This window comes from Colias croceus, chromosome 21, assembly GCF_905220415.1.
Source record: "Colias croceus chromosome 21, ilColCroc2.1".
Classification (NCBI taxonomy): Eukaryota; Metazoa; Arthropoda; class Insecta; order Lepidoptera; family Pieridae; genus Colias; species Colias croceus.
In genome coordinates, this window is record NC_059557.1 from 2,671,669 (window position 1) to 2,685,442 (window position 13,774).

Sequence of the window (13,774 nt, forward strand, 5' to 3'; positions counted from 1 at the left end):
GCATATCAATGATATGCTGCTCAACGGCAGCATTCATTGCTATGCAGATGACAGTACTGGTGATGCAGTATATACCGGCCGCAGCAATATTTCTCAGGAGCGCGTCATTGAGTGCCGGAACAACCTTGTGTCTGAGATTGAAACTTCTTTACAAGAGGTTTCAGAATGGGGCCGACTAAACCTAGTCCAATTTAACCCCAAAAAGACACAGGTATGCGCCTTTACCGCTAAAAAGCTCCCCTTCGTCATAGCTCCTACTTTTCAGGGTACTCCTCTCTCAGCCGCAGCCAGTATCGGAATCCTTGGTCTCGAAATCTCGAGTAACGTACAGTTTTCTTGTCACTTGGAAGGAAAAGCCAAGTTGGCTTCACAAAAACTTGGTGTGCTCTGTAGAGCGGGGCAGTATTTCACGTCGCACCATCGCCTCAAGCTATATAAGGCGCAAGTTAGGCCGCACATGGAATACTGCTCCCACATCTGGGCCGGGGCACCCCAACAATACCTCCTTCCATTTGACCGCATTCAAAGGAGAGCTGTACGACTTGTTAACGAGCCAAGTCTCACCGATCGGCTCGATACTTTGGCGCTGCGAAGAGATGTCGCTTCTTTATGCGTTCTCTATCGCATTTACTATGGGGAGTGCTCTGAAGAGTTGTTTGGAACATTACCTGCCGCCGAGTTCCACCACCGTACAGCACGACATCGTCAACAATACCACCCTAACCACCTTGACTGTTGGCAATCTACAACTGTGCGCTTTAAAAGGTCTTTCTTCCCGCGCACTACAGACATCTGGAACAAACTCCCTCATGCGGCTTTTCCAAACGGCTATGAACTGGGGACCTTCAAGAAAAGAGCATATTCCTACCTGAAAGGCCGGCAACATACTCACAATGTCTCTGGCACTGTGGGTACATATGGGCGACGTGGAGCACTTACCACCAGGTGACGCGTCTGCTCTGTTGCCTCCTATTGCATAAAAAAAAAAAAAAAAAAAAAAAAATCTGTATCTTATCGTGCTTTTAATCCACATATATAATACAAAAAAATCTAAAAAAACGTACGTGTTGAAATACACGTTGCCTATGACAATTTCTAAATAACAGTAGATACAACAAACATGACGTGTATGTACACAATATTAAATATTCAAGATTAGTTAACACTTTGGAGTCCTTCCTGATAAACAAAATTGCTAATTAAGGCTCATATGAAAGGACTATGAGATGTCTATGATGATGATGATGACTATGAGATATATCGTCCTAACTATACAGTTACTCATACCTTAAATCGATTGAAATGCTTTCTAAACACGAATCATTGCCAAACCTACTAGGACCTCATCACTTTGCACAAATACTGTACCTCCATACTAGTATTCCAACAATCAACAACCAACCTTATCCCTATCCACTAAAGTTTATTATCCCTTAAATCAACCCATCGATACATTGTACAATGTAAAACACACTCTACGTGAGCGTAACAAGGTGTAAAGTTACATGTAACAGTGGTGTTTATAAAACGCATGCCTCCACGTACCACGGTAGCTGTGCAACTATGTACTCGGTACAGAAATATAGCATTTTTATATGCCATGGACGTATTAAGTGGCAATGATGGCATCTTTAATGCAATCTGCGTTAGACAAGACGAATCTTGTCGTGTACGATTAAAGCGGACGGGATGGAATGTAAATCCAGGGTAGATTATGAATATAGTTTGGGAAATGGACTAGAGTGGAGATAGATGAATGAAGAAAAGATAAAAAAATAAATAAATATAGTGTGAAGAAATCATCAGAGTCAAGTTAACAATTCTAAAGTTGTGATGTAAAACTTTTTAAATCCCCTATTCATTGATGGTATGAACTATAGCACAGTTAAATAGCTATGTTAACAAGTACCAGTATTTGTTACGTGAGCACAAGACCATTTTCGCTGTATCCTATTTAAAACCTACATGTTTCGAATTAACTTTCGTTTCAAAAATCATGTAACAATTCAACTATTTAAAATCATATCCTAAATATCCTAGCAATACACCAAATTCTTTTAAAACAAATATAAGCAAATTATTCAGGAATTCTTCAACAGTCCAAGACTGCATCTATTCGCGGAACCCAATTTACCGAGAACTGGGCTATCGAATGATTGAACCACGCAATATCCGACCAGAGCTTAAACATTCGATGAAATTACTATGGAATCCGGCGAGGTAAACAAACTTGCGAGAAATATTGTGCATAAACTTCTGTTAAATGTATCAAACTATTATCGTCTTGAATAAGAAATCTTTTAAAAGATTCAAGATATGAATGATGATCATTCAATGCTTTAAACGTAATTGCAGCAATTTTATCACAAGGAGAAGGCTTTCCTTGAAGATAAACGAAATGGTGACAAAACAAGTGATAACTGCGTTAAAAACAACCGACTTCAAACTTGCACTTGCAAAATTTACAAATACCTACAGACAAAAATGCTCATAAAATAAAAACTACTGGGCCTATTCGAATAAAATTTTTATGGGACCAATTCGACACCATTCCGCATCGAACAAAAAAAGGAATCACGTAAATCGGTTCAGAAACCTCGGAGTAATCGGAGTAATCGGAGTAATCGGCCGAATTGATAACCTCCTCCTTTTTTTTGAAGTCAGTTAACAAATAGCAAAGAATCAGTCAAAGAGACTTCTAATACATTAAAGGCAATTATTACACATATAAAAAGAAATCATGGAAATTATTGAAGTGATTACAATTCTAAATGAAAATAAAAGCAATTAATGTGATTGTTGTGGCGGATCTTTTACAAGTAACATAATAATTGTTTGCTGTTCAACACTATAATTATATCTACTTTAATACTAGATTACAAGAATCACGATATAGTATCATTATAACATAGAAGAACGTCATATTATACTTATATTAAACTAGCTTTCCACCCGCGGCATCGCCCGCGCAGTCAAAGAAAAACCCGCATAGTTCCCGTTCCCGTGGGATTTCCGGGATAAAACCTATCCTTTGTCCTTTCTCGGGTATCAAAATATCTCTATACCAAATTTCATGCAAATTGGTTCAGTAGTTAAGGCGTGATTGAGTAACAGACAGACAGACAGACAGAGTTACTTTCGCATTTATAATAATAGTATGGATGATGAAATTCACACTCATGATACAAACGCTTGAATCATTCGATAGTTAACATTATTACACTATTAATCATGTAATTGTTCATTACTTCCATATTAATTAATTCTTGAAAAGCGTGTAATTTTATTAACATTAAACCTACCGTTCTTAGAACGAATTCCACGCTTCTGAGCTTAGTTTCTGCAGTTCGATCGAAGGAATTGTAATAAATGAGAAAGTAATATCGCGATGGATTGCGAAATAAAAAACTGCGTACTTTCTCAGGGCTAAAGGTATGAAAGTAAAGGTTAACATTCATAAAAAGTTCTGAACTATATTCTACAATTCTGGTCAAATATGGGTCTAAAGACAAGTTCCGGGTGGAAACAGTACATATAGATACAAAAAACACCCAACTGATTGAAACTCAATAGACTCTTCACAAAAACGCACTCAAATCTCGATTTAAAAAAAGCATTTCACCTTACAATTTCCTATAATTTTGAAACTGAATATTATTTTGTAAACGGGTTATAGCGTGACAACTTTTAAACAGACTGAAGGTTAACCGCATTATTGAGCTTACTTATGAATCATTTTCACTTTTGTTTTTACAATTCTACGTGCTCTATATTTGTAATAACAGTTGTATCTAAATAGGATACCGTTTGTTATTTATATTGTATTGTATTGTATATTTTTTTATTCAGCTGTGTATCATACTGCTTTATTTCTACATATCGTAAATGTAAACCAGCATCCAGATACAGAAAGATAGAGATGTTGTGTCTGGCAATTATGTCTCGACTTATTAGATTTCAACTAAACCCGTTCTAAAAATTTTGTATGATACAGTACCAAATTACCTCTTTAATATACAAACTTCCAAATGTATAAAATCAATAGGATTGAAAACACCAATACAAAGAGCATCAAATAATCAAAAGCAACACAACCATAACAACAAATCAACAACACATCACAATAAAATCAATTATCCAATACACGCGCAGGTCAAAGAGCGAACTCCAGACAGATCCAGGCCGTAAACCCTAGCTTTTTATCGATCAATTGACGTCAAGAGAAGGTTATCTGAGATAACAGCACTTAGAGGTTAGGTCACATAGCAATGTCAAAAGTGACGTTCCGTGCTGAATGCAAGAATAAGGAAAACTTCCATTTGTTCGAGGTTGGGCATTTTTGATTGACATCAAAAGTTGGTCAGTTAGATTTGTATTAAGTATATAGTTTGGTAGAAACTTCTCGTTGTAAAACTGTTCTTGTACATAGATTTTTGATTAGAAAAAATACGTAAATAAGATTGTACATGAGTGTAAATCTAAATACTACTATAATTTAAACCAGATTGATGGCCAACATTCTTCGTAAACTAAGTAGTAGTTTGAAAACAGTTAACATTCTTAAATCAAAACACGAAGCATCTAAATATACGCGAATAATTAACCAGAAAATCGTGACGGATGCAAAAACGCTCTCAAAATAGTTAACATTTATCGTTTTAATCTTAGGAATGATAACTAAGTTACAATCACGTATGTCACAACTAATGCAGATGTCTGATAACGGGATTCTCGGTACAGTGGACGTGATGTATTTAGCTAAATCCGAGCTAAATAAGAGTGTTCGCGGAACGCTGCCACGATTCAGGAATTTAGTACACGGATGCCATTTCGCGGTTAATTACCAAAAGTATAAAACAGTTAGATATGTTCATCTCCATGTCCTCTGTCTTCATGCCTATAATTTATTCTCACAGAATTTGACAAATCGTGTTAGTTAACATTGATATTATGATAAAAAACAACTTCCCCAGTTTTTTGCCTTCATCACCTTGCAATTTAATCACGTTTGTAGCGGTGTACATGGTTTTCGGAAACCAAACCAGCCATGTCGATGTTTTTGCATCGCAACATGATGTCTTTACAATTTTTTATTGCTGCCTAACGACAAACGTTTTTGAAACTTTGGCTATTGTACATAAGTAAGATGTAGTAAGTGTCAACAGTAATAAGTACCGTGATAATCATGACGTTACGGCGATGGATTAGCAAAAAATAAAGGAGAAATACTCTTGTAAAATGTACAAAGGCACTATACGTATAATTCTGAGAAAAATAGACAAAACTCAGACACCATTTCAAGATATAATTAAATGCTTGACACGGATGTTTTTTGGTTCTATTAATATAATTAATGGATGGAACAAGGTATTAATTGTGTAAACACGCTATCTTTCAACGCGGGCCCCATTACCATATTCATAAAAGCATTAAAATTTATAATTATCTTATGAATAGTAAGATTTATCATTGCGTACTCAATTGGAAACAATGTGAGCACCCACTTATCTGTTATCTCGCTTATCAGAAATTCCTTTGTTATCTGTGGGCTATAGTCTTAATGCTTTCGAGTATACATTATAGATAGGTGTCCATTAATTCGATATCATCTATTTTTAATTGCCGTGAACCGTCGAGTGGACTTGGGGAATTTTTTGGAACACGAAAGTGGAATTTATGTAATGAACTATATGAATAGTTTCAATTAAAATATATGATTGGACACTATTTCTTTTCAGGTATACAGAACTATTGACTATATTTTAATTTTATACAAGCTGAATCAAGAATAAAAAAAAGATGATATACCTACTCTTTTAAATAGATTATTATCGACGATTAAATCCGAACAAGTCTAAGAATCTTTGTGTTATAATTTGCGTCCAAGTTTTCTATACATATATCTTGAGACAATAGTTATGTGTTTTCTTATATTTATCAAACTCATTATTATCTAGCATGTTTTCTTTGATAAGACCGAAAGTTGTCACAATTCGAAGAAGAAGAAACGCAAAGAAGCCATTTTAATCAAGTGATTTAATATTAAGTCAAGAGAGTGCGATAATTTCAGTCAAATTAGTTATATTTACTTCATGTACATTGCTTAGTATCAGTTGACCCAAATACTTCTTCCGTTAGGTACAAAACGTTAAAACAATCATAACAATATTTGTGTTAATCTATGACGTCAACGAATTCAAGATCAAAACTGCAAACAGGTTTGAGAAGTAATTGTTGTAAATAGGACTCTAACAGAAACTTAAGGCTTACGTTCGGTAAATTTGTTTCACACTAAGGCTGGTTGCAGAGCTTGACCGACCGTCAGTGCGTACCGTCGGTCCTGACGATACGCATCAACAATTGTATGACTATGACACTAATGCGCATGACAATACGCGTGCGTATGGTCGGTCTAGCTATGAAAGGTTTTATGAATTTCCATACATATGACAAGCGCGACTGACGTACGCACTGATGGTCGGTCAAGCTCTGCAACCAGCCTAAAATAAAATAATCTAGTTCAAAAAAAAACGCTTAACTCATGAAATTATTGTACTGTCACCGATCCTTGATAAGTGTTCAAAGTATGAAAATCTGTCCGTTTAATGTGGGTCAAAATCGGTTACATACAAATATACAGGTGAAGCTAATAAAAGCGTGTTAATAACAATGAATTCGAAGTTCTAGAATTGAATTAAACTTTCTCATGTTAGTTGGCTACTGAGATTCTTGAACTGAAAGTTTTAATGAATTTTTAAGTGAAATTAAGAACAGCTATCTAAACTTACAAAGGAATGGGTCCACCACTTTCTTATCTGATTAGTCCTTAATTTTTAAGTAGTGAAGTTTTAAAATGTTTTACGTTAATCGGATAAAACGAAAAGCATTATACTTACGTGAAGAATTTGTCATTTAACCCGTAAATAAAATATCTACACGTACTTATCACATCATTTTAAGTAGGTATTTAAACTTTACCAAGTTTAAAGCAATACCATACTTTTTAGTACCTACTTACTACTTACTGATAAAACTAAATTGTTGTTCTAAAATATAAAAATAAATAACCACAACCAGATCTCTTCGAGATTAGCTCTTTGATATCTTTACTTCTCCATTTAATTAGAATTATTTCTAGAACTCACCTCCAAAGCTTCTTGAGCGGTGTGGAGGTAGTCCCTCAACATCGCCTCTTGTATGCTCAGCCATTCCAACCTCGGGTCTTCCAACTGCGTCACCTCTGTTAACAATAAATGGTGAAGATTTATAGAATTCATCTTTTCTATGATTGCTTTATTGATGTTTCCTAACAACATCAGAGTTGAATTAAATGGGTAGTGGATAGTCAGAAAAGAGATTTAAACTAGTACTACTGGTCTAACAATGAAACACGAACTTAAGAGATTTGGAGAGAAAAATATTCCTGCCTTAAGCAAAATATAAATCAATATATGAGCTATGCTGTAACCTCATTGTATAGATAGTAGGTAACCCAAAAGCCATATTATTGCTTCAATAGATCATTCATGAACACAGCCTTACTATTCACTCAAGTAGATACTTATGAATTGATAACATGAAATTAACTGAAGATAATGACGCAGTGTTATGGCTACAATGTAAAATAGATGAATGATCCAAACAGACACAATTTTATTGAGTTCATAGTATGTTATATGCAGCGATAACGGTTTCTATAGTTCCCAGATATTGTATCTAGGATGTTCTATTTGGCTGAATCAGAAAATACGTGAACAATTTTATATGTGTTTTTGATAGCGGAAGCAGAGTTTATTGACCTGCCTTTAAAAAATCCAAACTAAATAATAACTAGAAATAAGAGAATAACAAAAAAGAATTGTCGTGAAAGTTCTAGTCCAAAAAGCATTTCATTGAGTTTGTAAATGCATAATCTTGTCGCAAAAAACACGTTTCATATACAAACTATAATATCGATATGTTAAAGTACCAGCGAACCTTGATTCCGATAGTTGTGTTGAAAGTTAATCAGGCTGAATTCGTTTGCATAATGCATAGTTTTATTCAAAGTGATATAAACATTGCACATTCTGTTGGTGTAGCGATTATGGGATACTAGATTTCCGCTCGCGGCTTCGCCCGCGTTTGCAAAGGAAAACCTGCATAGTTCCCGTTCCCGTGGGATTTCCGGGATAAAAACTATCCTATGTGTTAATCCAAGTTACCCTTAATATGTGTGCTAAATTTCATTGTAATCGGTTCAGTAGTTTTTACGTGAAAGAGTAACAAACATCCATACATCCATACAAACTTTCGCCTTTATAATATGGGATTGGATGGGATGGGATATAATCTTTAAAAGGGTTGTTTAACTATGACTTTAAATGCAGGTACAAATATTTGTGCAATAGAAGAGAAAGTTGCTGCTAATCGTTGTAATATAAGTAATGCAAACTTAGAGGTGTTAATGTAAAAACAGCACAACCCGACCAAAACTGAAATAGTAGTAGAAGGAAGATACTACAGTCTCGCAATAATATAAGGATACAACACTTGTATTACCAATCTTAAAAAGTCTAAGCTAAAAAGCCAACAAAAGATCAAAACCTGATCAAATAAAACACACCATTGCAATTCCAAAGGATTTCATTGAAGGCAAAAAAACGCAAGCGGCGCGACATATTTTCCTATCAACATAAACTCTTATTTCTATGTGGCTAGTTATTTCGAATGTTGAATTGAGAATCTGGTACAACCAGTTTACCCACATATTGGCAATATTTGCGTTGTTATTTTAACCTAGACACCGCAAAATGTTTAACTAATGTTCAATATAGAATGGAATGCGATATCGAAATTGTTTTCTAGATTTAAATTTTAAATTGCCTATATGTTATTCCCGCTGTTTCAGTACCGTATAAATAGCGTTTAACTGCTACGGGATTTAGAGTTGTTAATGTTGACTTTATAGAAATGTAATCGAAATTGGTAGAGTAGTTTTTATGTATTTACACTTACTCTTCTTTACCAATTTTAGATTCACAAGAATTTTAATCAATCATTTCTCAAAAAGAAAGAATTAGTAGTCTAAAGAATGATGAAACAAAAATTTCCGAATACATTTATGATTGTTCCCAACTGCTTGTGGGGTCCTATTTTAAAGTTTTTCCCAATAAATTATATACGACTTTCACGAGCTGTCATTCCCATCACGTCCGGATTAACTTCGATATAGTTTATTATACTTGGTGATGGTGGATCCTTACTGAATTATTATGAGATACGTGATTTTTGAACGCGCTTAGTGTTTTGTGGCGTTTTGGTTAATCGAGTGGAATGGGCAGATTCCAATACTTCAATTTCATTTTTTGTAAACTTTCTTCGTGTTGTTTCATTCTACTGTCTGTTTACATTTGTCGTGAATGTTTGTATCGTCGTTAAAATAAATCTGGCTATAAACTACAACAATTATAATCATTCTAATGTTTTAATTATCATAGACTTAGCAAAAAATATATTTATAGGATTCTAAATAATACGATAACGCGTTTCGTAATGGCCAAAGAATTTAAAGATCAGCAACAATTCGGCTGACATTTACAAAAACATGAAATTTGTAATATAATAAAATAATTATTCTCGTTTCTGATGATTCAACGTGCATTTATTAACAAGTAACGGAAGTTCGCTCTGCGAATTAAATACAAAGACATCAGAATTAGATGATTCATGCGTTGTTTTAATTAGGAACGAAAGGCGACATTTTTAGCTTCACAATAATTAATAAGGCTAGACTGGGAATTAGACAGTGATGAAAAATATAAAAATGTGTCTTCTCAAATCATAATGGGTGGATGAATAAGAAGTGCTTTCATCCTTCGTCAAACAATTGACACTATATTAAAAGTTTTGTGGATTTAAAGACTATGAGCATTTTAAATGAACCTATAGTCTTTAATATGCATTTATTTAAGCAGATACGTTCATACTATCTAAGGTCATCCTTTAATTAAATATATCTTCAATTATTGAATACAGAAAGCCATATGAATTCACGAATCCACACACCATTCAATCGATCTAATCTGTTAGTGGCAATCACAGTGGCCTTGCGTCCAGAATTGAGAGCAATAATAATTGGAAGATCACCGCACTTGATGTCACGCCGTGCCCGAGTGACACTAGTATGTTGGCTGGATGATTGAACTGAACTTTGGATGCGGTTTTTTGCAGCTTTATGTGACTTGTAATGGATGTGATCAAATTTAGGTGCACTTCATATTTAGTTCGAAACACTGGTATGTTGGCGAGATGATCGACTTGTAGTAATGAATGACACCAAATTTAGGTGTAACTTCAGCTTTATGTCAAGGAAGGCTTGTTATATGTAAATGGATGTGATCAAATGTAGATGAGACTTCATATTAAGTTCCGAAACATTATATGCATTCGGTTCCTCTGGAGTCTTTACTTGTAATTCAGAATTAATAACAGATCATAATTTTGAAGTTTAAGGCATTTGTTATGCGCTTGTTCAGTTTTCGATCCTTGGCGTGTAAAAATATTTTATAATACTTTAACATAATAAATTACCTCGTAAATCTCATTTGAGATAAGCAATAAAAAAGGAGAACTATGATTTGAGAAGGCAAGATACAATTTCACATCGTAATTTTAAACGCCAAGAATTCCTGGGCATAGCAAAATTAAAACGCAAACTTCACGAGTATAAGGATAGGGGAGACCGGGGTTCGACGTTCCGATTTTGGAGTCGGAGGCAATTTAAATGTAATAGAAATGTTTAAAATCAACGATTCCTATATAAAATGGTGCATAATTTATCCTTGTTTCAAATTGTAAACTTAAGTTCTTTGAAATAAGCATATATTATTGCTCAGGATATTTTTTCTGAAAAAAGTCGACAAGGAACAACTCGCCCCACAAAGGGGCGGGTTGTTCCTCAGCTGAGGTAAGTTGTTCCGCTTATCAACTCCAGTCCCTAATAACGTAGTATTAGTTGGAAAGGTATTATATAAAACAAATTAGGTATATGTAATTGAATATTTATTCGTTTTATTTAGAAAAGTACGAAATCTTAATGTTTTTTACAAACTTTTCAACAAAATTAAAAAATGTAATGAACATAACTGCAAACATAAAATAATAACAAGCATTAACTACCAGTTAATAGTGTATTTACAACCTAATTAACAGATTTAAGAATAATAAACCTTTTTAATATTACTCAATCAACTTTGACAACCATTTGCTTGTCAAAAAAAATACCAAAATTATTTTTTTAATGAAAACACAAAAATAACAAATTTTAACATTTCGAGTTATAGTTTCTTTTTTCAGTCTTATAGCAATGACTTAACTGAGATCAATAATCTAAACTTATAACCTACTAAAACAGATCCATATCAGTAACTTAAAAAAAATATTCAGAGTCGTCGTCAGAATTACAATTTTTACAAACATAAAAATGAACATCTTCAGATCTCAGACATTTTGTATGAGCATAATTCTTACACATGACGCATTCAATCCATTGTTCACCTGGTCGTGAGTTGTAATATAAATCGCACCATATTAGACAACACCATTCCATGGTCTTTTCTTGACTATCACTTCCATGATTATCTTCTTGCAGTAGTTTCCTTTTAACATTTGCAGATTTTCTTGCCACTTTATAGTTTCGCTTGTTTTTACCAGTTACTTTATTCTTTCTGACTCTTTTTTCAACTTCATTCGTCTTTATTTTACTATCGCTCTTTACTTTTCTTGCTTTTTCTTCAGCCAAAGCATTATTTTCAGGCGTATCTGTCAGTATACCGAGCTTCCATCTTAAGTTTACGATCGTCTTTAATAACGGCATCAGCAGCCCGCTTCAAAAGCTTAATTGAAACCTTGCCTCGTTCGGTTTTTCGTATATAGTTTCTCATCCTTTAACAAAGTTTTAATTTTATTATTTACGTGTTCGTTATGGGGCAGGTTGTTCCGCGGAACAACTAGCCCCCCACCAGAGGAACTTGGAACCCCAAATTCCATTTTCTAAAGTAACATCCAATTATGATAGAACACGTTTGAAAAAGCCAAAAACGATATTAAAAAGTTAATCACTATTATTTGCTCGGCAGATAATAGCAAATAAAACACAAATAGCTAGAAAATTGATTGAAATAGACCAAAAAGTATGATGACGAAAAAATTTACTTACGTGATGTTTGAGTGTCACCAATCGACTACCACGCTAAAACGCGGACAGACCGTCACTAAAATGACTGACGCAATGGCGCGATGATATGACGTTTCGCGATGCACTTCACACTTATTGCTACCTCTTTTCTTCGCGGAGCTATTTCAATCGGAACAACCTACCCCCGGCACTTTGAACCCCGGCCTCCCCTACATACTAGATTACTGATAACGAACGAGAATAAATTGCAAAATGGAAGAGTTATTTTATGTAATAGTATCTCGTGTAGTCATGTAATATATCCTTGTTGGTAAACATTATTAACTATTCAATTTACATCTTTAATTGGCCGTAGATAAGCAAAAAGGATCCAACCCACAACATGACCGAAAATGAGTTAAATATACCAAACTGCTCGTCTAGGTCTATATTTTCGATTAGCAAAAACAATCCAAGTAAAATATGAATATTTTGACGTTAAATTGACACTGGGTACCAACCCACATGTATGGAGAAGCCATATTTTAGTTTCGTAAAAACGATCCATTCTTCTTGGATCATATTGTAAAACGCTCAGTCTAAGAAACTAACACAAAACTAAAATGTTTAAAAAAATCCAAAGCATGTGGATCCTTTTAGATATTTAATTTTTATGATATTATGATGCAATAGATAAATCACTAAAAAGATTCAGAAAGCATGGATCTCTTTTGTTAAACTGAATTTTGTAGAAATGTATACTGGTTTAATAACAAAAACGATTCAGAACATTTGGATAGACTGAATATTATGTATTTAAAGCTTGAGGCGTTAGGCATGCATTAAGTTCACACTCCAAGTATCTTGATCGGGTCACACATCTTTGCCTTTTTTATACCGATTTTTCTAAAATAGAAGCACGTTGAAAATACCTGAAAAAATTTACGAAGCTGACGAATATGTCGAAGTAACAAAAAAAAAAATTACTCTCACAACTTATTATCGATCACGCGTTCATGTGATCTTTATTACCTTCATTCAAGAATTGCCTATAGAAGACTGTAAGGTTTGTTGGGGATATAAATTATTAAGACTGAAATCGATTGTATGCGCACCTCCATCGACTAAACAGTTTACTCATGTTGAATTCAAGAGGAGAATACAGCTCGACAGATCAGTTTAGTCGATGCAAAAGTTGTATGTATGGGCGGGCTCGAAAGGTAAATCTTCGGAGGTATCTGATAATGATTTTCAATGACTATGGCCAAATGTTAAAGAAAAGCCCAATTAGACGATTTGGAGTCAATCTTTGACTATTTATCTAAATACTGCCTGGATTTCTATAAATCAATCCAAGGGGGCAATCCAAGACTTCATGACGATGTAGATATGGCGATAAACCGGACTTCGCACACGAAGAAGAATAGTAAATCGGATAGAATTAATATGTTTTATATAAATAATGAAAAAAAAAAAATTGAAAGTTAGTTGTTTTATTTATGAAATTAAAAAAAAATAAGGATCTTAGTAGCAATTAGCTACTTTGAATCGTTTTTGCGAAATGAAAATTCACTTATCATAATTGAAAATAGGTTTTATCAAAAAGGATCCTAACAC

General features: G+C 34.1%; 1 protein-coding gene across 1 annotated transcript in view; it reads right to left on the reverse strand.

The window, feature by feature from the left end:
- The window catches only part of LOC123701361 (protein kibra), a 73,467-nt gene that overhangs the window by 45,221 nt on the left and 14,472 nt on the right, over positions 1-13,774 (reverse strand). Inside the window, exon 3 of the mRNA XM_045648794.1 lies at positions 7,146-7,240. Coding sequence (XP_045504750.1) covers positions 7,146-7,240 — 95 coding nt within the window. The remainder of the gene's footprint in view (positions 1-7,145; positions 7,241-13,774) is intronic.